At 41.4% G+C, this 26,208-nt stretch overlaps 1 protein-coding gene, 1 long non-coding RNA gene and 1 other non-coding gene across 5 annotated transcripts in view; 2 read left to right on the forward strand and 1 right to left on the reverse strand.

The window, feature by feature from the left end:
- The window catches only part of PDE8B (phosphodiesterase 8B), an 81,670-nt gene extending 77,918 nt beyond the window's left edge, over positions 1-3,752 (reverse strand). For all 3 annotated transcript variants that reach the window (XM_063423386.1, XM_063423385.1, XM_063423384.1), the window contains exon 1: positions 3,547-3,752. In XM_063423386.1, coding sequence (XP_063279456.1) covers positions 3,547-3,567 — 21 coding nt within the window. In that variant the 5' untranslated portion in view covers positions 3,568-3,752. The remainder of the gene's footprint in view (positions 1-3,546) is intronic.
- Positions 3,753-8,835: 5,083 nt separating this feature from the next.
- Positions 8,836-25,893, forward strand: LOC134563783 (uncharacterized). Its single transcript, XR_010083420.1, has 3 exons — positions 8,836-8,960; positions 23,819-23,938; positions 25,755-25,893. It is a non-coding gene; the product is annotated as an uncharacterized LOC134563783 (long non-coding RNA).
- Positions 24,595-24,723, forward strand: LOC134564832 (small nucleolar RNA SNORA47). Its single transcript, XR_010083669.1, has one exon. It is a non-coding gene; the product is annotated as a small nucleolar RNA SNORA47 (small nucleolar RNA).
- Positions 25,894-26,208: the final 315 nt, after the last annotated feature.

Raw genomic sequence — 26,208 nt, forward strand, 5'->3', positions numbered from 1 at the left:
TGATGCCAGAAAATAAGGTGTAGGAATAAGAAGTCACAATTCTGGAGAAGCATAGCTAAATGCAGTCCTCAAGCAGCAACCCTCACTCTGTTTACTTTAGGTTAATGGTGAAAGAGCACAACTAAAGAGGATGAGCCTCTCTGTGCAACGTGCCAGGGGAGCTACGTGGACTGTTGAGAAGCAACAGGAAAGTGTGAAGAGCAACAATGCTTTGCCTGACAGCAGAATCAAAGAATCAAATAACTAAAGGATGGTTGAGTTTGAAAGGGTCATCTGGTCAAATCCCACACACCCAGGAAAGGCCATCTATAGCTGGTTGCTTGGGATGGGTATATCTAGATGTAGTTTTTAGTATCTCCAAGTATGAAGACAACACCTCTGGACTACCAATTCATGCCAGTGCTCAGTCACCCTTACAGTTCCCTGCTGATATTCAGAGAGATCTCCCATGCTACAGTTTCTTCCATGTGCATTGCCTCTGGACCTGTCAATGGGCACCACTGAAAGAGTCTGTCCTTGCACCCTCCCTTCAGTTTTGTATTGATGAAATATGCCCTGAGTCTACCCTTCTCCAGGCTCAACAGTCTAAAACTCTGCCTCTCCTCAGATGCGTGGTGCTCAGGAGGAACTTAGAGACAGAACCAGTGAGTGATGATCAGTGTGAGCAGAAGCTGGAGCAGAGCTGAGTGAGTGGCTGCAGAGGGGAAGTACATCTGTCACTGAATTAGGAACCAAAGAAAAGTTAAAGGCTCCTTTTCCTACCATCAGTGCTCTTCCTGCATCTTGCCTGTGAGAAGACAACCATGGATTTACTGAACAGGGTGAAAGAGGGAATATTTAAAGAGGGTGCACACTTGCACCACCTCTTACAGCACACTCCAGTCACGCTCCTGAAGTCATCTTGTTGCAGTATGCCCTGACTGATGAGCACGAAAGCAGAAGGTTTACTGAGAGCAGCATGTGCCAACCAAGGACGTACAGAAGGGACAGCAATACTGAAGTGGAATTTGCCCTCAGAAATGCATATTTAGTATGGCCCCAGAATGGAGTGAGTGCATCCACGCACTGGAAAATATTCACATGTATCAGTTTTTTCACTACTAAAGAGCCTTTGCTGGCTTTAACTGCAACTTTATAAATCCTAACAAATTTTATGCTCACAGGAAACCAATTTTTTACACATGACTAATTTCAGCATGATGAATTTAAGCATATGAGTGATTTTGGAAGCCAGCAGTGGAACCCTGAAGCATCGTGTAATTTTTTTTCCAGTAGAAAGCAGTGGATATACATTCTCTATGGTGTTTACACCTGCAAATCCCTCCAGAATGAGGAAAATATACTCCTCAAAACTTTATATCCCTTCCAAAGCCAGTCATAGGCTTCCCTCTGACCTCAATATTAAGGCTTTATGCTATGAGTAGATTGCTAAGTTGATGTTGGTATTATTGAAAGTATCATCTGTAAATCCCAGTTCATTGCAGTAAGAATTTACTACTTCAGAGGTCGTATTTTACAGAGACTTGAAAATCTGGTACTTGACAACCCGCTATTGAAGACAGTTACCTCTATTCATGGTTCATTTACTGTAAAACCAGTTTAAGAATGTATAAATAAGCCTGTACAAAAAAATTTACTAGGCTTTTAGGAAGCTCAACAGTTTCCAAGTCCTTTCATATTGGTCCAACAAATTTCTTAACTACAGTAAAAAATAACATCCTGTACACCCAGATTAGAGCACTGTCAATACCTAAAAATTATTTAAATTATCCAGACTACATGCACTGCTTTTAACTTAAACTGGATATGAGAAAAATAATCATGACAGCTAGAATAGAACTTTTCTCTGTGTACCTCTGTTTTGTTAAAAAACCCCTCATCTTTATGGTACTTTGATAATGTATAACATTATCAAATGCTAACTTCATGCTTTTACTCATCAAGAATACAAGAAATCATGGCACTTGGAAATCCAAAATATATTAAATACAAGAAGTGAAGGTTACTTTTAAGTGTGGTTTTCAATCCACAAATCCAGTGACTCACTCAACAAAGAAATAAAGAGGAACATCACTGACAGCAATGACCTCTCTAATACTCAACCAAAACAAAAAATAATACTTTTTTAAAAAAAATCTTGCCCCAAATTCCTTTAATTTCATAACTTTGAAAAATCACTCATTGAAGCAAAACTGTGTTTTAATTTACCTTAATTTTGTTACACTTCTCTGTGACTGCTGTGAATAGCAGTCTCTCAGCTGCAAAATTCTACAATTATACCCTCTGGTAGGTATTATTCAATAGAATGAAGTTCCTGGAATTGCTTGCTAATCTCAGCGAGAATTTGACTTTGATCTTCCTTTCACAGTCAGATTTTGATGGGCTTAAACAATGTCACTTAGTCCAGTTTTGCCCAGAAGTTCATACAATACTTTACATTACGGATATTTTGCAGTGGGGAAAGAAGAAGACTGTTTCAAGGGAGCCAAGCTGAAGAGGAAACTCAGTCTGGCTTCCTTTCCACTAGCAGCCCTTGGCATTGTATAAGTCGCCAGGCACAAATTGTTCTGAGAGTGCACAGGGGGCCAGGTGGCTTTCCTCCACTCTACCCTCTCAACTGCTTTGTGTACGAGCAAGGAAGTGCATCGGCTCCTGCCCTTCTCTGTCCGCAGTTGTTTCTCCCTCCCCAGGCGTAGGAGAAGATGCAGTCCTGGCATTTTGCTCCTCACTGCTGAGAGGTGATGAGCTGCCCCAGGGATGCAGATTCCCTCCGGGGGATGGACACCTGCAGTCATTTTCCCTAGAACCACCCAAAACGGTACTGTCCTTACTATCAGCTTTATTTTGAGAGACACAACGAACCTTTTCTACACCGTTTTGAAGAGGAAGAGTAACATACAAACACATAGCAACAACAGCCTTCAGCCACTAGCAGTAGCAAGAGGTGTCAGCATTTACCCGAGGAGTTTAACTTCTGGCAGGACAGTGGCCACATACTTCTAGGTATGAGAAATTTTCTAGAACAACACTGATCACACCACATTTCAAAGGCTTAGGCTGCTGCTCTCGAGCAAACCCTTCTGAGTGCTGTGAAGCCAACCCAAAGGCAAACCAAAGTTAAGAAATGCAACCGCAGCTCTCCTGGCAGCACTGAACAGACCCCCCAAGCAGCACTTCGGTAGTCATTTCCTCACAAGCAGCTTGTTCTTTGCTCATTATTACTTCACCAACAGAACTCTTCTCCCTTGATGTATCCCTCTCCAGGAATATCTGCACAGAAATCCCTCTCGGTGGTCCCGGCACCACCAGAAAGGTTGACCCCTCGGCTTTGGGGCTCCGGGCACAGCTGAGCTCGAAGCTGAGCGGGGCCGGGCAGACGCCGCGGCGGCACGGGCGGTGGGACGCATCTCCTCCGACCGCAGCGGGAGAACGCCCCAGAAGTGCCCGCATCCGACGCCGTCGTCTCCCGGCTTCCAGCACCCTGGAACAGGGGGGCAGCCCCTGGGGTCGCCCCGCCGCCCCCTGACCCTCCCGGCTTCCCCTTACCTTCCTCCCCGGCCCGTTCATCCTCCAAGGAGCGGAAGGGAGCGGCGCTGGCGCCGCTGCCCAGGTGAGCAGGGCGGGCACGGCGGCCGCCACCACCTTCCAGGGCCGGCCCGCCCCCGGAGCTCCCGCCCGGCCCCGCTCTGCTGGAACCGCTCCACAGGGATGAGTTTCGCCTCCGAGCCAGCGAAAAAAGGCTTCCCCGAGCCACCCTGCCCCACGGGCCTCCCCTCTTGCCCCTGCGCTGCACTGATCGCTGTTTGCCCTGATGGCGAACATTTAGTAATGGGGCAAAGCGCCCGAGGAAAGCACGGCGCACCAAGTGTTCCGAGCCTAGCGTGGTTCACATGGCTGAGAGTTCACAGCCTTCGAGACAGAGCTGTAAATCCACATGCAGAGCTGATAGCTCGTTGCTTTTCAGGATTCTCCAGTAAAACACTCTCACTCGAGAAGAAGGGACACAAATTGCCTGCAGTTGAGAAAGAGTAGCATGAGCATGATCTGGAGCAAATCTAAACTGGCAGAGGTGGGACTGGAAACATACTTCAAATAGCCCATTTTAATTTTTACAGACTCATATCCTGAGATATTCTAGTATACAGAAAGTACAAGGTAGGTGGAAAGCATCATCTTGGGAATGACATCTTTAGGCTTGACTTGACTCTTCTCACTTTGTCACTGTTCCCTCCATGCCTTAAAACCAGTTAATGTCTGTGTTTCCTTTTGGACTACCGGTGTTTCTGCAAAGTTTATTAATATTGTCAATGCTTTGTAAAGGTACACAAGGCCTCAATGAGAGAACTATAAAATATTCAGACAACACCATAAAAAACAATCCTGATCTCCCCCAAAAATCAAAGGCTTGCACACAAGGCAGTGAAGAGCATGTGAGTGTCACAAAAGCAGAGCAACATAAGAGAAGTCTGGGAGTTTTGGGAGAAGTAGTGGTCTAGTCACAGCAACTGCCTAACCAAAACCACCAAAACCCCCACCAACTACTACACAAAATAAATCCAATGCACTAAACCTTGTGCAGAAAATTAGTTCTAGACAGGAGAAGCAGAACCAGCACTGATCAGCAAGTTATGTCAGATTCAGGCTAAGGAGTGTGAAGATCTGCCCTGTTTCTAGGGGAAAAGACACACAGTCAGCATAAACAATCCTTGAGCTCCCCAGAAATGCTCGACAGTGCACATATTGAAATGTCCTCAAAAGCGGGTCAGAACATCCCCCTTTTTGTGGGATTCTTCTGCAAGAGCTGTTATTTGGGAGCTCACGTGACAGAATGACCTTGACGCTCTCTCAAAGGTCCTGGTCCTGCGTGGATGGGCTGGGAGGTTCAGCTACAGCCTCAACTGCACACAGCCATTTTCTTGGGTACCTGGGACTGCAGCCCTGGTGTGGTCTCAGAGGAGGTACAACCCTTTTTTTTCAGAACCTCTGCACAAGTGCCAGGTGTCAGTCAGTCAACAGGAAATGTCAGGATCATCTTTGCCCAGTTACTTCCAACAATTTTCAGAGAAGAAAGCATCACAGTCTGCCCGGGTACCCTGCTTCTCCAGGTGGACAGATTAGGGGCCAATTAATTACTCTTGCCATTCTCTGCACCCATGCTGTCTCTGCAACAAAAAACCAGAAGTCTCTTACTCAACCATGGCATCACAATAAAGGTAGGGTGCTCATCTGGACACAGGGGGTTTAAAGTGCCCCCAACACTAAATTTTGGATACAGCAACATAGACTTTTTGCAGTTTCCTCACAGTCCTTTCCCTGCATTTCCCCTTCATTTATTTTTTTTTAATGCAGCCCTTATATACCAACTTGAGTTTAATCTCTCCTCAAGTTTTCAGTCCATCACAAGAATAAAAAGAAAAAAAATCATTAAGAGTTGATGTTAGGAGCTGAAGTAAGCAGATATCTAACAATATTGTCTAGTAGAGCACAGCTGGATGAAGAAGACACTGCGTGACAGAGATATGTCATGTAATGTGTTCTGGGAAAAGTATTGCTTGTGGCTAAGAAGGAACTATTCTTTAAGAGAGCAAATGTCATTCAGTAATAGTAAAAATACTAATGTTAATAAATAGTAACAATAGTTATAGACTTACATTCCTGGACAATTCACTGCCATTTTATATGAAAGACAAATCTGACAAATAAAGATAAATGTGATAAAAGATAAAGCTGTGGGTTTCATGCTGCATTTTAGGTGCCTGTTCTTGGGCAGTCCCAGTCCCTCTTCTTGAGCCTGGACTTCAGAACCACAGCAGATGAAATGGAATTGTCAGTCACTCGAGAGTTAGGGGTGTCAGTTCAAAGAGTTTCCAGCAGGCTTCAGACAGTCCTGATAGCATTTGACTTTGATAGGACTGCTAACATAAGTGAAAGGCTGCAGGATACTTCACTAATCCTCTTATCTATAGGCTTCAGAATGTATCAATTATTTAGTTTGCCCAATTCTTTCACAGTGTAATCTTTGTATGCAGTCAATGCCATAATATTTTAAGTACATATCAGCTGATGTTATAAATGGCATCAGTTGATATAGACAGTAGCTTCTTGTCTTGCCGTGGAGTGGTTCATTGGTTGATAGACTATTTATTGTTATACATGTGGTTGGATGGAACTATTTTATGTTCTTATGAGGTAAAAAAAGTAATTAAATATAAAAATGGTATAAAAATAGCACAGCAAAATTTGTAAACTACAAACTAGAAAGCCACAAACATCACAAAAGGTAAATATTAATGTGGGATATTACTTCTCTCTAGATTTAGTACAAATCAGAAAAGAACCCGACACAACACTGAAATAATGAAATGCCCAATTCATGGACCCAGACTAGGAGAATTAAATATTTTAAGATATTTCTGTCTAGAAGAGGGAACATACATTTCACCACATATTTCAGATGAGATTTTCTCACTCTCAAGTATATTTAGGATACCTAAGGACAGGTCCTTTGGTCAGCATGAAGACATTGTTTTGTTCTATTGTTATGCATCATTGGTGGATCATGTAGTGCACTCCTGGTTCTGTATTAAGCCATGCCACTTACAGAATCGGAGGAAGGAGACATTCTCTAATTGGGAAACAGTTTAAAGGAACTCAGGGATTTCTCACTTGCACTGTATTCCTCAAAATGTAAGGAACTGCAGAGCAAACTCACATTAAAAGTAGTGTAAAACAAAAATCTTCTCTAGGTCAGTCAAAGTTCTCAGTACTTTTTGCTGTCTCCCAGAAATGAACAGTAACTAACAGCTTTGGGAATTTGTTGTTGAGTATTCACTGACATAAATTTTGCTATAAAACAGTATTAGGAGTATTCATCTTAGCCATTGTAGGGAAATTCTTCTTTGCATTTTGGCAGGCTGTGTACTTACTGAGGATGTCTTCCATCCTGGAAAGACATGAACGTGGCTTTCAAGAGCTACAAATACTTGGCACCATCCTGTTACTTGGCTGGGGCACAAAAGAAGGAAGCAGCATGAATCATTCTGTGCCTGTAATCTCTCAGGGTAACGCTTCAAACACACAAACATGAATTCACTATTTTAGAGCAGTCCACAGCAGGACTGTGTTGTAAGCAATCCTTTGTCAAAGATGATTATTATGTCACAGACTGTACACTTGTTTGACACCCATGCATGGATGGACAGGCACAGGGCTCATGCCAAGGTAACTACGATGAATACGAACTTCACGTGAGTCACTGACATCTAAAAAACTCATCAGTTCTGGGACAAAAGACAATATACCTGTGCAAAATGTGTGTTAATACGATGTTTACAAATGAATGCTTCTGCACCTGCTAGAATACAAATATTTTAACAGGTGCATTTGAACACTCTCCAATGTTATTGCTTAAGAAAACAATACCCAGCTCATTGTACAGAAATAATCTAATTTTTTCATCTCTTTGCAGTAATGCAACAAACATGCACAAACACAATCAGTCCTGAACTAACTAACACAGCAGAAAGACTCCTTTCTGTTGCATGTTATAATGTCTAACACAGAGTCATTGCACCAAAAAATAGTGTATACAGATGTGCAAGTCATCGCTTTCTACAAATAGACTCAGTTGAGGAAGTTTGATCCTCTTTTTGGCATTTCTAGTTTCTATTATACATATAGATGAACTAGTGTGGCACATGCAAGAATGTATTACTCTAGGAATGACTAAAGTGATTTATTCTTAGAAATACAGTGAAGGTTCCTTAGGTCCAGCAGTTGGCAGAAAAAATGTCACCAAACCGTTCTACTTTGTGTAACATTAAAATTGCATATTCTTTGCATACACTAGTCTCAAGGTATCTACAAATTAGTTGTAGTTATGTCAGGCTTGGAGAAAAACAATTTCCAGAGCAGGATTGAAAAGCAGCAACACTTCAAAAACCCAAAACCAACGTATACAGAGCATAATAAAACATACTGATTTGTGAAGGATCCGGTGGTGTCAGAACATTTCTCTCTGAGCTGCACAGTCCTGTTTTGAGTACAACAGCTGCAATCTGCTTATTTCCACAAGCAATAAAGATAACTTGTGTTGCCCTCCAAGAAGCATCCAAGTAGCATCTTCACTACCTTCTTCCCAGCTGTGGTAGTAGATATGTTAAAAACATATCTGCACTAAAGGCACAGAAATCCTTCACACATGGCAAATGAGAATATAAAAAGCTGTGAGATGAGAGTATGAGAGTATGAAAGGCATAAAGCCATAAAGGCAGCAACAAAGAGGTGCAGTTACCCCTCTGCACCTCAGTCTGGAAGGCAGCCTGAAATTTCCTAAGCCTCTGGGGTAGAGCCACTGAACTGCTTGCTGCGTACGAATAGTTTTACTCACAAAGTGGCAACATGGTGTCTGCCAAGCCAAGAGCTCCCAGTCCTGTCGCAGTCTGCAGTTCATCCAGCCTGCAGACTCCACACAGGTATGGATGGATTGCGGGAGGGGTGGTGACCAGGTCCTTCCCATCTTGCCACCTTCTTGCCCATTGTGCTGGGTTGCTGTGTGTGCTCTGCATGGCCGTGTAGTGCCTTTTGTGCTTACAGCAGCTGAATGTGTGCCCCTTTAGGAAACTGGCTGATTTCTCACTGGTCCCCTAGGCTGGAAAATCACACCACACAGACTGTGAGATCTCCAGAAGCAAAGCACTCCTCACAGAACTCACAGACAAAGGTACTGCTCAGTTGAATGACATCTTCTGGTGCAAGGACAAAATGTATGAAAGCTACCATTCTTCCCCAGCTTATTTCTGGTAACAGAATAAACACATGAGATCACAGGTCAGAGGGCAGTCCTACCTACTTCTCGAAAACACCTCCTACAAAAACCAAGAGAAGCAAGACCATTTGCAACAATATACAACTCCTTGCAACTTGTTTGCTGACCCAGACCATTTTCGTCCGCAAGTCAGGTAGGTAAAATACTCTTTATTTGCAGCTGCAAATCACTGTGTGCAATGTTTACAGGCTTGTATCAATAAATCAAGTGCAAATCCATTTTAAAATCTGACCTTTAAAACAGCATAATGGGTTTGTCAGTGCGTTGTATGAGAGGGATTATTCTTCCATGGTGGATTATTTCAGATACTAACAAATGCTGCAACTTCAGCTAAAAAAGAAAACAAACCCCAGTACAGAAACATTCTGCCTTAGTCTTTCGACACTAGCCATAAATTTTTATGAGAATGTGCTTTTGCAGACATTACCCTGCCTCAGTTTCCCTTCAAGCTTCCAAATTAATCCCATTGCTTCTCCCTTCTCTGTATCTTTTCCCACCTCTGTGAGTATTTTCTCTCTTGCCCTTTTGCCCCACTTGTCTACAGGGTCACACCTTGGCTTTCTATTAAAAAAAATCTTTTCCTCAGCAACAATAGTTTGCAAAACTACTGCCTTCTCTCATCTCCAAGATTTTGGATTATGCTGTTTGCTTCCTCTACCTAATTTTCCTGTACTTACATGGTGACCTCTCAAATTAGCTGTCTGCTTTGTGCTTTCTTGCTAATCCACCAAACAGTTCTTTTAAAGGCTGATGACATTTCCATCTGAGCCCTCCATATTGCTGGAAGAGTCAATAGTAACAGTGACCATTCACTCACAGGGCAATCATGATTTCCAGCTGATTGAGCACAACCAGAAGTGTGATTCTAAATACAAAAAAGACCAGTTGGAAAAAAGAAATGATCAAACAAAACCAAGAGTGAAAAATTATCCCAAAGCAGTTCTGCCTTCTCCTATCTGTGACCATCATTACATGTTCATCCTGTCTTATGACCAAGAGTAGTAGGATGATCAAAATTAAACTACTCTAACTGCATACATACCATACTTCTCCCGATTGCAAGATCATTATCTACAGCTACTGCTGCTCTTTTACTCACAGGACTCTGAAATAATACTGATCAAAAATACTGAAGGCAGATGGATGAGTTTCTCATCTTTCTTTGTACAAGGAGTAGTTTAGCATCAGTTAGTACTTATAAGACTACAATTACACAGATAAATTTGTTTCAGCAGAAGGTCAGCCAAACCTCCCTGAAGAAATTTTTCTACACAGGACACTGAAAAAAAATCAGAGGTACAATTTGTTCTCAAAAGGAGTGAATTCATTGAAACTCTAAGAAAACTCCTTGTCTTTGTCCCTGAAAAATTGCATTGTAACCCAAATAACTAAAATCTCTGGCTTACTCTGGAACAATTTCAACCACAATATGCCTGCAGAGCTGTACACAGCAAAGGCACTCAATTCTGTATCCATAGGGTGGTCAGGCACTTTTCTGGAACACTTTCTTTATAGAGTCTTTATCTCCTTTTCCCCACCCATCCTCTAAAATTGCCAATAGCTTACAGTCCTACATACTTTTCTTCTTGTCCTTTGGGTGCTTTCTTTCCTTCCAATCCATTCTTTCCTGGAATCCCCTAAAAGGCAAGCTTGGTTTTGGTTTGGGGTTTTTTTGACCTATAATCTCTCACACCTTACTTTAATTAAATAATAGTTCTTTACAGTTTCTCGGCCTATCGTGTAGACTGAAACAGAAATGGGAATAAAAATCATATTGTTTGGGTTTTGTTGGCATTTTTTGTTGGCTCTGTCTAGATATGTGGTGTTCCAGAGATTACCCAATTACTGCCAAAGCCTAGTTAATCTGTGAGGCTGGCTGCTAGCTATTCAGACATCCTGATTATGTAAAATTTCCTATCTTTGTCCCTGGAGAGTACAGAAGACTCTACACACTAGAGTTTTTGAAGTCACCACAAAGGCTCCCACCTGGTGGAGGTTTTTAACACAGGATGACATTACACAGGGCAGTGAAATGTACTTTTTGAAGAGAGGCAGCACTCATAATGCATGAGGTTTATGCAAGTTCTGTGCATTTACTTAGGCTTTTTAGTATGGGTGACAGAGAGAATAGCTCTAGGACATGGAATGTCTCCTTGCATGGGAAATGGAAGTTGATAAGTTTGGAGAAGACATATATACTTCTTTCTCAGAAGGGGACAGAAAAGGGAGTGAGCCATGTACTGCATGTTTGCTTACCCTGTTAGTGGAAAGAAATTAAGTGGTCCTGAACTCCTGGATTCTATCACACCTATTTTAATCACCTGATAAGTGTTGCTTAATGCTGATTTCACATTTGCAGAGTAGTAAGGCATGTCTGGCCATATGAGGAGTGATGCAGTCAGAGTATTTGTGCTGTGCTCATCATTTAAAATAATGCCAAGATAATGAAGAACTAACTCATTCAGCAAGAACCCCTCACCTTGCAGAAGCTCTGCATAAAGAGACACAGAGAAAACAAACAAGCAAACAAACAAACCAGCCAAAACAAATAGGAACATGAGAATTAAAGGCATGGCTAGCCGCATGAAAGCCCCAAATCCCTGAAAAGACGATTTACAAATTCCCAGTAATACTGCTATCGGAGCACCCCCTAGTGCTGAGAATGAACGGGTACAGAAATGAAAACGCGATCCCATAAGCAGAGGAAAGCAGGAGAACGCAGTGTCTCACTGCCTTTGTCTGGACAATTGATCACTGTATGCGTGTTTTCATTGGAAGACAGAGGAACAACTCAACACTCAAAACCAATTTAATTATTCAGGTTTTTTGCATTGTGTTCCCAGCATTTCTTTAATTTTCATGTCGTCTGACTGTTAGAAACTTCTGTTCATTTAAAACTCTTCTACCAATTTGTTTTAGACTACTTTTCTTTGGGATGTGAGACAAGAATGAAATGAAAAATAACAATACTGGGAGGGAGATATGGATGGAACAGAAGTCAATTTTGAACTCTTTTCATTATACTGGTGGTATCAAACATTTTAACTGAATTGCAGAACATACTGAATTTATTTGGCTTGAATGCAAGGCTATTCCCTTTTTGCACTTGTATTTAACTTGGAAAAATAGTGGAGAGTGATCTAATGTGTAGTGTTCACACATCACAGCTTTATAGTTCCATATTTTTCTGGAAAAATTTAAACTTAATTTTACACAGGTACATATTTTACATTATACCTATTACACAGGTATATATTTTTACATAGGTACAGATATGTTTCAACTTTGCTCTTTTCTGCAATTATTTGACTTACAGTCTGTTATCGGTTGGATTCAATGTTCAAGAAGTGTACAAACAGTTTACTGTTTGTCCTGGTTTCAACTGGGGTAGAGTTAATTTCTTCTCAGTAGCTCTGACAGTGCTGTGTTTTGGATTCCAAATGAGAATGGTCTTGATAACACACTGATGTTTTGGCTTTTGGCTAAGCCCTGTTTATCCTAAGCCAAAAAATCTTTCCCCCCTTGTCTCCTGCTCTGCTGGTGAGGAGATAAAAAAAACAAACTGGGAGGAGGCACAGCTGGGACAGGTAACCCAAACTGCCTGAAGGGGTACTCCACATCACTGAAGGTTATGCCCAGTATATAAATTGTGGAGAGTTACAAGGGGGGCCAATCTAGGGGAAGGGGATCTGGCATGGGTCATTGGGTGTTGAGCAATTGCAGAGTGCAGCACTTGTTGGGTTTTTTTTCCTTCTTAATACCATTATTATTATTATTATTATTATTATTGGGGTTTACTTTGCTTTCAATTATTAAACTGAGCTTATCTCAACATACAGGTTTTATTTCAGTTCTTATCCCCATTCTACCAGGGGGGATGGGAAGAGAGGGGGGCTTGAGGGAGTGACTGTGTGGTGTTTCAAGCCTACTTGAACTTAAAAACACTATTATATTAAAAGAAAAAAAAAATCATCTGAGATAGCATAAGACCCCTTTTTCCTATGGACATCTCATATATTTACCACATTTCTACATCCATCAGACATTATTCCTGGAGACTCTGCCATAGTGAAGGCACTTGTAGTTAGACAGAGTTGAACTAGTGCTGTCAGACAGAAGTCTAGGTCTTAAATTCTCTTATCTCTACTACAGCTTACCTAACTAAGTTTCCTACAACAGAAAAAAAAATTCATGCATATATTGCTTGGGTTCCTGTGGAAAATGACTCAGGGTTATGGACTGAGAAGAGAAAATGGAAACCCTGTGTTCTCAGGCTTATGGACTGAGAAGAGAAAATGGAAAATATCTTAACAAGCTGGATGAAAAGCATGGAAGGCAATAACCCTCCTAATTTAAAAATGCAGGGCAAAGTATCACTCCAAAATGGTCAACAGCTTAGAGTATCGAGATCTGAATGCTGGAGTATTTCAGACAGCTCAGAAAATATTTTGACCTGTCCTTGCTCAGCATCCTGAATACAAGTCCACTAAAAATGCATATTCCTTCTTACCCAGTCATCTACTGCGAGAAAAATCAAAGAGAGAACCTCAGCAAATGTGTCTAGTTACCAATTATCTTATAGTTTTTCATCTTCTTAAATAAAAGAAAGAAATAATTTAGACCTGAATTATAAGATATGTAGCAGAAGGGTACATTTAAAATCTTTGGTGGAGCATGCACTTCAGAAATACAAGCAGAGAAAAAAATCTTCATTACAGTTAATTACAGTTAAACTGGATTTGGAAGAGAAACTACTCATATTTTAAAGGCGGCCATGAAAAATGTATTGAGAGCCAGACCCTGATCTGCACTTACCCCAGTTTGCATTGGTGTAAGCCTGCTGTCTTTAAAAGACTTTCTCTCCCTTTACAATACTCCCAGTGAATTGAGAATCAGGCCCACAGCCTACCTGCCCACCCTTGCCATGATGATGATGATGATGAGAATGACAATGGAAAAATTAATGGACCTGGAGTCAGTATTAAAAATTGCTTGTACCTAATAGTAATTTTCCTCATGGCTGTGAAGCCCTCTCTTTGATGAGAAGGAAAACAGAACAGTTACCAGCTGTTCACATAATGACGAACACTAATAAGGGAAGACATGCATGCTGATGAGCTGGGGGAGGGGAATCAGAAGGGGCACTCATCAGTGCAGCTGTAAGTGCAAATCCTTTCTCTGACTATTTTGGAAATCTGATGGCATGTTGGCCTGTTACACTGGCAAATAGACTTGAGACTGAAATCAGCACTGGGTAAGGAAAATAGCACTTACAGAGTCTGCTTTCAGCCCTGGCCAGGTGATCGGCCTCTCTTTCACCATACTGTTAATGGTATTAATACAGGTATTCTCACCATGAATCATCTTCTAAAACATTATTATTGCAGTCACAAATGAACAGTGAAACTGAGATGACCTCATGCGTCCAGCAGAGAACAAGTGAAGGGAGAGATGTGTGGATCAGAGCTGGTGGGAGAATAAGGATGCCCTTTGTATTGTCTGGTCTGTATATCACACAAACAAATTGAAGCTTAAAGGCTTGTCTGCATGCAGAGTTGTGGTGTATTCTTTCAAAGAAGTGATTTAAACCTTGCAGTTTTTTCAGTGCAGAAGTCGGCAAAAATCAGTCCTCCTTTAGTTTAAACCCAGCATTTCATCACGTTTGGGTCAGAGAAGCACACGCTTATGCTGAAATAAGCCACTGGGCCCTAAGTAAAGTCTGCATTTAGGCTTACAGTACTCCAATTAGCCCACCTCAATTATGTGAAGACAGGCGGGCTCCCACAACTTGTAGGTATAACAGACATCAGACTACCACAGGTGCAAATCCCTTGCTTGGAGTCTTGAAAACAGTCTGAAAAGGCATTAAGTTCTTGCAGAACTTCAGCAACAGGAGTCCAGTCAGCTTTATTAGAAGGTACATTTGTTCAATTTGTTCACACTAAATGATCTTGGGAGGCTAAATCATCAAAACTGAGCAATGCAGAACTGGAGGACGAGGCCAGCCTTAAAGGAAACCATGCTCCAGAGCTTTTGACCTGCTGAGGGGATTGCTTAGCCATGTTCAAATGTGCCAATCCATGTTTCCATGAATTACAGTCCCACACAGCTAAAGGTAAGATTGCCAATATGAAGGACAGTGTTTGGTGCAAAAACACAATAGGTGGTGTAAAATTGCATGGTTGGATCTATGCTGATTTACATCTTAATCTACTACATCTATACATTAAAATGCCTTTGAGTTTTTAGATGTGTAAATAGGTCTTGACAAAAGCTCACTTACCAGGTTTTTATTTCTCAGTTACAGACGTGGCACTTAAATCAGTACTGTAAGTTGTTATATCGTCCTCCATGTTGGGCTCAGATTGAACAGAAGCTGCTGGGGACACGTTCCTTCCTGATTAATAAGAAGATAGTCTTTTTCTCTTTTCCTCTTTTTTACTATTATAGCTGTGTTTCTACAAGAAAAACGTATGCTACACAGCAGTCAGCACTTCTCAGCAGGAAAAATTTAGACCAAGAACACAGAGATCTAGGAAATCAGAGATGAAATGGAAAACGTGAACAAGAGACATAAATTAGAAAAATCATTTAGAAAAAAATCAATTTCCTAGTAAGTTCCACTTAGTCTCACAGAATACACTGAAATGAAATGCAAAACAGGGAGTCCAGCTCCATCAAGATGTAAAGGTTGCACAGTATGAAGGTCAGTGGCATAATGTGAATTCATTTAACTCTGAAAAAGTGTTCAGAAAAGTAACGGTTTCTGTTGCTTTTGCAAATGCCTGAATTTGAGAGATGTACCAGTAATAGGATGACATTCATGGTAAAAAAAGCACACCCAAACACAAGTGTTCTGTAACTTACAGCTGAAGATAGAGGACACTTTAGGAGGTGAAGTGATCTGCTGGCAACCTGACTGACTCCATACCTAAGTGATCTAACAACATCACTAGGTTGCTCCTGTGCCAGCTGAAGGACACAACAGCAGTTAGAAAGGGGCTGGAAGAAGCTCCTGGACATCTACCCTGGCTGCCTTCTTGGAATCAAGGCCTTGTACAAAACAAGAACTCATTGAGGACATTGAGCCGTGAAAACATGTTATAATAAATGTGCATTCCACCTGGAGATTTCATGACACCTATGAAAGGGAAAAAAATTCCAAATCCAGTCATCTTGTGCTGCACATTAGAGTCATCCATACTAGTTTCTTCCCTCATAAATTTGGTTGACAACTGCTTATCATCCTCTTCAACACCATGCCTGCAAACTCTTTGTCCATGCACTCTTCTCTTTTTTTAAGGAACTAATAAAACAAATTCTTTAGCTTGTCACCCCAACCATGTTTTCAAGTCCTCTAGTAATTCTTGCTATGGTCCTCCAGACTACTTCCAGCTTCTGGAATAGTAAGAGCAGAGAGGAGGGTATGCACAGAAAAAGAGGTTTCTGAAGGCAAAATAAATGCTTGGATTTTTTACATAAAACTGTAAATAATCAGAAACCCCACTGCCATTCTCTTGGTGAAATCAGCCTTTCCAAAATTTCTGGCACTCCTCCTACTGGCAGATGAAGGGCTTTCATTCTGCAGAAGCATGAGGGCAGAGAAATATAAGTCACTTTTCCAACCTGAGAAAAGCCAGGTCTCATGTCCCTCTGACCATCAGCCAAAGAGCCAGCTGAATTTTCAATTGTGGCTGCAATTATAAAGACTGTTGAAACCACCAGACAGGTGATAACAGACTCTCTGCATACCTTCAGGGTGCCTCAACCTCAGCAACCTTTACCAGGCCATGTCAGGCCACTGCAGAAATGTGTGTGGGAGATGTGTGTGCTTCTCTGTGACATTACTCTGATTCTAATCCCTGCTTACGTGGCCATGCTGGAAATAAAGTGGTCTCCACCTTTTGCACTCCTGGTGATAATGTCAGTGCCCTACAGGAACAAGGGAATTGTCTGCCAGTGCATAGCTACAGCATGATCACTTTTGACATGAAACAACAAGGAAAAGCATAGGGAAAATTTGGCATAGAAAATTTATCCAATGTGAATTGCAGTCCTCAAGGCTGAAATTTGGTCAAATTCTTCCATGCATGCTGAACGCCTTATGGAAACTTTAACAGTCCAAAGAAGATATTGGAGTTTCACCTCTTCTGGAAGACTGCAACACAGTAAGACATTGACCATGTATTGATAAGAGCCTTCAAAGATTGCTTTTGTGCATCAAAGCATTGAAGCTTGTCCGTTGACTGTACAGATGTCAGTAACCAACATGATGGTCAGCATGGCTTCATTAATGGCAAATCCTGCCTGACAAATTTGGCAGCCTCCTGCAAAGGGCTTACAGCATCAGTGGATAAAGGAATGCCATCTAACTGGACCTGAGCAAAGCATTTGATGCTTCCATGCACACCCTTGACTCTACAGTGGAGAGACCTGGATTTGACAGGTGGACCACTCAGGGGATAAGGAATTGCCTGACTGCTCCTGCTCAGAGAGTTGTGGCCTAAGGTTGGGGGTCTGGGTGCAGGGGAGTGATGAGTGGTGCTCCTCGGGGGTCTGCACTGAGGGCAGCATCACATAACACCTTTGTCAGGGACACAGACAGTGGGATCAGGTGCACCATGGGCAGCTTGGCTGATGACACCAAGGCTTGTGGTGTCACAACTGCTTGAGAGGCCACAACGTGCTGGAGGAACCTCCAGCACAAGACATGAACCTGCTGGAGCACATCCAGAGAAAGGTCACAGAACTGACCAGAGAGCTGGAGCACCTCTCTTATGTGAAAAGCATGAGAAGGTTAGGGTTGTCCAGTTTGCAGAAGAGAAGATCATGGGGAAACCTCCCAGCACCTAAGGAGGACCTCCAGGAAAGATGGAGAGGGATTTTTATCATGGAGTGTAATTATAGGACAAGGGAGAATGGCTTTGAACTGAAAGAGCATAGTTTATATTAGGCATCAGGAAGAATTCCTTATTGTGAGCACACTGAGGCACTGGAAGAGGTTGCTCAGGGAAGCTGTGGATGCCCCGTCCCTGGAAGTGTTCAAGGCCAGTTTGGATGGGGTTTGGAGCAACCTGGTCTAGTGGAAGGTTTCCTTGTCCATGGCAGGCTGTGGAACTAGGAGGTCTTTAAGGTCCTTTTCAACCCAAACTACTTTATTAACCCATGATTTTATCACTTGAAAATAGTAGGTAGCTGGTGTACTTATGTTTTAAATCACAGAAGCATCATTAATTCAGTTGCTGACACCACTTACTGCAGCTTCTTCAGCCTCCTGTTCATGGTTGTAAGTGTGCTGATGTAGAGTGCAAACCATGGGTGAAACAGGTACATCCAAGCCAGAAGATGTGAATGGGAGACACGACTGGGGAAAGGGAAACTGAAGGCAAAAAATCTAATACAGTTGCTTGCTTGCTAAATACATTCTGTCCTGTCCAGTAAAAGCTAGGGACTCTGAGAGTAAAGAGTTCATGACAATATAATTATATATTAAGTCATAAAGCGAGAAGATGTCATTGAGATGACAGTGTGCTTTACTTCAGCATCATGAAGTAAAGCAGTCAACAACTGGAAACTATAGTTCTTGCATTTCTGCAGCATTTGAGGGCCTTACTGCAATGACAACTATGTTCTCTTCATGTTGATTTTCTTTGTGAGGTATCAATGTGCTCAGCCATGTTTTGGCTTTGGTTACTATTGCGCATTCTGGGGATCCGGGGCTAGGAACAGATTTCTGTTTTTATTAATGCTAGCATAAATTCCAAGTAACTGCTTTGAACCCAAAGAGGTGTCATCATTAAAAAAAACCCCAATAAACAAACAGATGCAACCATCAATGAAATAATATCCCATTCTCACATAATCAATAGAAACTTACAAGTGGTTAAGTACCTAGCAAAAAATACCACTCTGAAAGCCTGAAGTGAAAATTAGATTGCTACCTTTACTATGCACAGAAGGGTTTTTTTACTCCAAATGAGCCTTATGGATTAAAAAATACACTTTGTAAAATCACTGCTGTCAATTGAGTCACTCCAACTGAAACCTGTAGAAAAAATCATACCACTACAACTGTCAAGAGTTAGGTATTTCAAGGCTCTAGACTATTTTTAACAGTATGTAGCAGAATATAATATAACAAACATGTAATTATTCAAGAGAAAGATACACAATCTGAAAAGTGTAGTGTTTTCAAAATAAGCAAGTATCCTGACACTTGTAACATCGCTGCAATTTGGCCAGCACTACGATAACTATTCAAAATGCTGAATAAAAACAGCCACCAAATGCTTTGTTTAGGTGAGGAAACATAAGGGATCTAAATCAATGACAATAGAAAGATCTTTCTTGGCTAACTGCAGTAGGGGAACACACACAATTTGGCAGGATGGTGTCACAAAAGGAGAACACATTTTCTTAGCTTGGGATCACGCTCTTGCAAAGTCTGATATACCCACTTTAAATCACAAAAAGAGATTAGCTCAGTTTGTTAGAGCATGGTGCTAATAATGTTGAAGTGGTAGCTTTGATCCCCATATGGACCATTCACTTAAGAACTGGACTTAAAAACTGGGCAAGGATAATCCTTGTGGGTCCCTTCCAACTCAGAATATTCTCTGATTCAGTGAAATTTCTCCTCCAGCTTGAAGAGTTAGGGTATGTGTATATGTACACAGACTTCTATACCAACACTGTATTCAGTTTGCATGGACAGAGTTTGATAGCAGAGGAGCTAACAGAGAGGTGGTTTCTGTGAGAAACTGCCAGAATCTTCCCCCCATGTCTGACAAAGCCAAAGCCAGCTGGCTCAGAGATGGACTCACTGCTGGCCAAGGCTGGGCCAATCAGAAATGGTGGTAAGGTTTCTCTGATAACAGATTTAAACATGAAAAAGTTATTGTGCAGATGTAGCAGATTGAAAATGTGTGAGAGGAACAACTGTGCACACAACAAGGTCAGTGGAGAAGGATGGGGACAAGATGACTCAGGCACCAGAACTCGGGATTCCCCTGCAGACCATGGAGATCCATGGTGGAGCAGAGATCCACCTGTAGCCCCTGGAGAAATCCCACATCAGAGCAGGTGAATGCCTGAAAGGAGCCTGTGGAATATGTGTTGCAGCACACTCCTGGCAGGGACCTGTGGACCCATGGAGAGAGGAGCTCATGCTGGAGGAGGTTTCCTGGTAGAACTTTTTCCCTGTGGAGGACCCACAATGTGCCTGAAGGACTGCACCCATGGAAAGGGGCCCCTGCCGGGGCAGTTCACGGAGAACTGCTGCCCATGGGATGGACTCACACTGGAGAAGTTTGTGGAGGACTGTCTCCTGTGGGAGGGACCCCACACTGGAGCAGAGGACCCCTCTCCCTGTGCAGTCACAGGAACAACTTGTGATGAGCTGACTGTAACCCCTATTTTCTGCATAGGTCGGAAGTAGAGCTCGGAAAAGACGGAGGCGTGTGAGGAAGGAGTTTTTAAGATTTTATCTTACTCCTCATTATCTGGCTCTGATTTTGTTCATAATAAATTCAATTAACATCCCCAAGTTCAGTCTGTTTTGCCTGCAATTTGGTGAGCGACTTCTCCAGGTGCTTATCTCAACCCATGAACCCTTTGTTATATTTTCTCTCTCCTGTCCACTGGCAGAGGCGAGTGAGAGTGTGGCTTTGGTGGATGCCTGGCATCCAGCCAGCATCAAACCAATGCTTTGTTCCTCCAAAATCTGCCACCACCATTTTTATTTCTCCTCCAGCTTGAAGAGCTAGGGCAGGAGTATGTGTGTGTACAGTTCTGTACCAGCATCCAAGCCACTATCTATTTAGTAACACTGGCCTATGGGCTTCATCAGTCAGATCATTCGGTGATGGCAGCCAGTGTGCACTCACTGAAGTCATGGTGAAATCCCAGTTGAGGCTCCTACCCTTACAATATTCCAGAATCAACCAGAGAGGTTGCCCTTTTGAGCTGTCAAACCCAGGCACACTGTCTAGTGAACAGAAACTTATTTTCCTTCTTTCAAAGCAAAACAAATAAAAACTATGGTGAACAAAATGACATGACTCATTAGTTAAATCCCCCAAGAAAACACACTCTTTACCTAAATCAGTAGTGGCAGCTATTAATAATCCTGCCAGCTGTTACAGGAGGCCTTTGAAGTACACTGAGATCTCAACTTAAAGGTCCCCTGATAACATATCTACTGCAGCATTTTAAAAACGAGCCTTACACTCAGTTAAGCCTTCTTAATCTTTATTTGTAATGACTAAAATGATTTATCTAGGCTTCAATAGTTCATTAGTTTTAATGGTGGATACTGGGAATTGGCATATTACTGTAGCCAGGTGTCAGCAGTGTCTAGGGGAAAGAAAATACTTCACCGAATGCAAGTCACAGGACAGTGAGGAAAGAGGTGAGGATCTGTCATATGTTGTAGACAGTTGTTTAAACATTTTTGCAGTGTTCCACCATCACTCAAATAACTCCAAATAAACAGACATGGGTTTTGCAGAGGACCTGCGGAAGATGGAATGTAGCAGCTTGTCCATACTTCCAAAGTGTGAAAGGTTACAAGCATTAAAACCACATTCAGTTTTCACTCAACTCTGGTTGTGGCAACATTCAATGTAAATGTGCATTTGGGCAAGCAAGGTGTAGATTTCAATCATCATCCTAATGGCAGGGTGTCTGCAGACATGTACAGACGTGGGAAAACAGATAAAGTTGAAAGTCACAGTCATCTTTCATATGTATTTCTCCATCAAAAAGACTATGTCAGTTTGTAATAAAGCCCCACATATTGCAAATTCATCAGATAATATATTCTTCTTTGAATACATTAAAGACATACAGTGGATAAAACTATATCAAGGAACTTGTGTACTGTGAGCAATTTCCAAGTTGAGTCTTTATAGTATAAAAATCTCATATGAAGCATTTATATGGTAAAATGAAAAATGGAACTACTGCATAAAAAAATTATTCAAGAACATCTGAGTTATAGTCTCCTTCTCATCAAGTGCTGTAAAAAGCTCTAAACTGCTGGATAGGGGACTTGTCCACCCAGTTACGTTGTGCTCAACCTGAACAAAGAGAAGAAGCCCACTTCTGGTGGCCCCTGGTTGCCATGCTCACATCACACTGACTTTGTGGAAGATAATAACTGCTCATGGTCACATAACACACCCAGACAGAAGCTCTGCTCTCTCAGGTCAATCACAACCAAAAAACCCCAAGCCTCTTGGCCAACACAGTTCAGAAAGTCTCTCAGAAAGACTTTGAAACTGAAAACACACCCCATATAAGCCTCAGTGGGTTTTTTCCGGCCACTGTTTTTGTGGAGGATGAGTGCACCTACATTACACTGTGCAACCATCCATTAATAGAGAATTGCATGAAGACCTGCCTCTGAGCAAATGCTTGGGAACACTAGGACTTTGCATAATGTTACACAAACAAAAAATGCCTCTTTAAAAAGCATGTGACAATATTTTAAAAACCAAAATGGTTTAAAAACCACTGCTGTACCATTTACTGATTGTATAATTTTTGGTGTTCTTTGTTTGTTTGTTTTTTAAACATTTTTCCTTTTTGAAGAGATTTGCCAAGCAAGTTATGGAACAGAAACTGTTCTGATTCACAATAAGCCTTACTCAACATCACTGGGCACTTTAGACTATTCCTGCCTGGTGGTGGTACAGGCTGAGTAAAGAGGATAAAAGGCTGAAAAAACAAGCCCAGTGAGAAATCTGATGGTGGTAACTCAAGTATCACAGTTTTACTTAATCAGCATATCGGTTTTTGATGTGTAGAAAGCAGATAAATGAAGAAATCTGACGATCTATAAGGAAAAAAAAGCCAGAGTTAACCACAAAGGAAGAAACAAAGGACTGAAGGAGGAAAATGTTGGAGGTGAACACTTTTTTGTGCAAGACTCAGAGCACGACACATTCTAGCTCGACAATCTGTGAACTTTTCAGTCCCATGAAGTCCAGCAGCTGAGGTCTGGCCAAAGCACACCATCTTCAGGCTTGCCTGAAGACTACCAAGGCAACACCATTGTCCTTGGCCAGAAAAAGGAAGATGAAGAGAAGGCCTGGGTAGCCTGAGGAGCAGGGGCTCTAAGCCTTTTATAACAGATGGGCAGGGCAAGGCAGATCTAACTCAAGAATCAGCTCTGTGTGAATGAGGTGCTCAGAGTCTCCCTTGCTGGGCTGCGCTGGCTCTTCCTCGCATCTTTCTCAAGATCATTCCTGTGATGCCACTCATTCATTATTAGGATCATTACCAAGTCTAAACGTTAAAAAAGTCATGGAGGTGTACTTTTAATCTACTGTTTATGGCTGCCGTTTTCATTTGTCTGCTTGTCCTCTGGTAACGTGGCGCATGCCTGTGAAAAAGTCATATTGTGTGGCTCTACGCAGATATTTACTATATGTAATATGCTAGGTAGAAAAGTTATGCTGTATTAACATTTGAATAATATAGTGAATGTAGTTTTGTAATTAACAATAAGTTGTAGTACAATAGAAGCTGTGTTTGTGTGTGATATTTTTTTTTGCTCAAGAAGAAAAATTCCTCAGCACAGAGATAACATTCACAGGGGCCCCTAAACCTTCTAGTGAAGAAGAATTTATGGCCTCTTATCCACAGAACCTAACTTTCTCAAGGACATATACTCTCATGCGTTTTTTTTAATTAACAGAAAGCTTTTGTGACAAGAAACGGCTGAAAATTACTTGTTTTACATAAGATATGAATAGTCATTAACCGAAGGCTTAAAAAGGAAGACTTCTCTTTGTTCTGGGCCCTTCTCCTTCCTAGCCTTAGTCTAGAAGGGAGGGGGGACAGTAGTCCCGAGCTACCTTCTTTGCTCCTATTTGTCTCATTATTTGTCCTGTCTCTGAAAACTTTTTGAACTTTTATTATTGTATTAATTTTTTTGTAACCAATTTTTATTCTTTATTAAATTTTCATAAATTTCAAAAAAACGAGTGATTGGCGTTTATCACAAAGTGACACTGGGACACTTGGGCACGACGTACGAGAGCGGATGGGGCCATGATGCACTGAAGGGCTGAACAAGGATCACTGCTGCTGTAAAGCTGTACGCAGGTATGTTCATCACCAGAGAGGCATTGCTGGATTAAAATACGGTGCAGATGAAACCCGTTTAGAAATCAAGAAACTCGCTGAGAAAAATCCCACGTGAAGAGGTCACAGCACTTGGAAAAAGATCACACAGAAAAGAATCCATTGCAATGCACCTTTCAGTATGGCTTGTTGGTAACTAAGATGCTGATTTTGACCTCTCTTCCCACTGCTGTGGATTTGTTACTTGCTGGCAAAAAGCCTCAGTCTTTCACTTCACACAACCATCACACAACCAGCTGCAGCAGCTTTGCTTGAACAAACACTCCAGTTTCACCCCATGATATGTTTTATAAAAGCAGTTCATATGCAGATAGTTCAGGGCTTTTCACGTAAAACTGCATTCCCTGTTTTTATGTGCCAGCTGGATTGCTCAGCTCTTAATGTACCTACTACTCATTTATTTTAAATTTCAGAAATATGTTTGCTGAGTTGGCAAAATTCACTGCAAGGACTACACAAATAGTTTGTTTAATAAACTGATTGATTTTATCCTTAACTTCAGGTTTATAAGTAATCACAAGCAGTATTTATATATAAAGCAAACTGCTAAAACTTAACTTTGGCTGTATAAAAAAGCAACTTTAAGTATCATAAGCTGGGAAAGGCCACAGGATGGCTGGAGGACTGAGAAGGTAAGACAGTTAAACTTTATGCTGTATCTTGCTGGTTATAGCCTCTGAAATTGTAATAGTGCAATAGCAACTCATGTTCCCCTTCTGACATGAGGGAAAGCAGTACTGCATTTGCACTTAAGGCTTGCACACCACTGCTGATTTTCACCTCACCCATTTGTATTTAAAACTTTGTAAGAGGTCACTGAGGTAATGGATGAAAAGTCGTATTTAGCTCAATACAAGTCTTCCTACTCAGAAAAGGCACACAACTGCTTGATGAGGATTACTCAAACCTACTCCCAGTTGTTTTGTTAACAATCTGTGTGTTAATGGTACTGCTTTCTCCACTTCCCTAGGCAGCATCAAGAGAGAATAGGATTTATTGCACCAACACTGAACCAAGAAAGACTAAGCATCAGCCTTTTATATGGAACTCCTGAAAGAGGAAGCTGCAGTACTGAAAGCAGTCAGTCTTGACTGCATGAGACTATGCCTCTCACAGAAGGCAAATGATTTCTTACTTCAAAAACTTCATGAAATGCAGTTTTGAAGCTGTTGATTCACTGTTCTTAGAGCTGTTACATTTGAATAAATGGGGACAGGGAAAGTTACTGTTCCTACTCATGTCAATTTAATATTTATAGTTTGATTTACTCTGAAGACTACAGAAGTGAAAAGAAAAAGGCAAAAACATTCTTTTAGCATACAGAGGCTTTTTCCTCCTACTAGCAGGAACAGCTTTTTAGATAAATGGTGAACCAAAACTTAACAACTACTGAACAGAACTTACAGAACATTTTTTCACAGCTAGAAAAAGCCTCTGAAAATGTGAAGTTGCCAGTGTAAAGGAACACAAGAGCAAAGCACACAATACAGCAATACTTACATATTATTGCAGCAGCAATAATAGATGTCTATCACTAAATCAGTAGAAAACCAACTGCTTACAAAGGCAAACAGAGATCTCGTTTTAGTTATGCTCCTCCACACATTGAGTGTGGATAATTGTATGTTCACTTCTGTCTGCAGAAGTAAGGTGTGCTTCAGGTTGTAAACTTGGGTGTGTTTCATGATTTAAATAATAGATTGCTCCTTTTGCTTTATACTGTGTGCACCTAGATAGAGACAAATGGCTGGTAACTTGTTCTGGTTTTACTCCACAGTGCTTCACAGCTGCCTGCATGATCTGGTAGGATGGTGAGACCACCACGTTTCCTTGGACAAGTATCAGAACTTCACCTTGAACAAAGTGGGATTAAGTTTTACTCATTTTAGAAGAGCATGCCTATCGAACATATGGACAAGACAATATGAAGAAGCACATTGCTTAAATTGACAATGATTTATTGTGTTTAGGAACATTCAACAAATACCAGTCTCTTAGCTTCAGTTTGGAAATACTTCCCCATCAAAAATCAGTGGTTTGGTTTTTTTCTGGCATAAACTCCATTGCCAGCAATGGATGTATCAGAAAAAGAAGTTAATAAATACAAACAGAGCAGTTTTCTAAACATACCTCATCTTTTAAAGGCATGATACAGATTTACTAAACAAATCTCAAACAAGTTCTTCACAGAAGAAAATTTTGCTACGAGCTGTCTCTGAACATTGTTTTCT

Source organism: Prinia subflava, chromosome Z (assembly GCF_021018805.1).
Source record: "Prinia subflava isolate CZ2003 ecotype Zambia chromosome Z, Cam_Psub_1.2, whole genome shotgun sequence".
NCBI classification, from domain to species: Eukaryota; Metazoa; Chordata; class Aves; order Passeriformes; family Cisticolidae; genus Prinia; species Prinia subflava.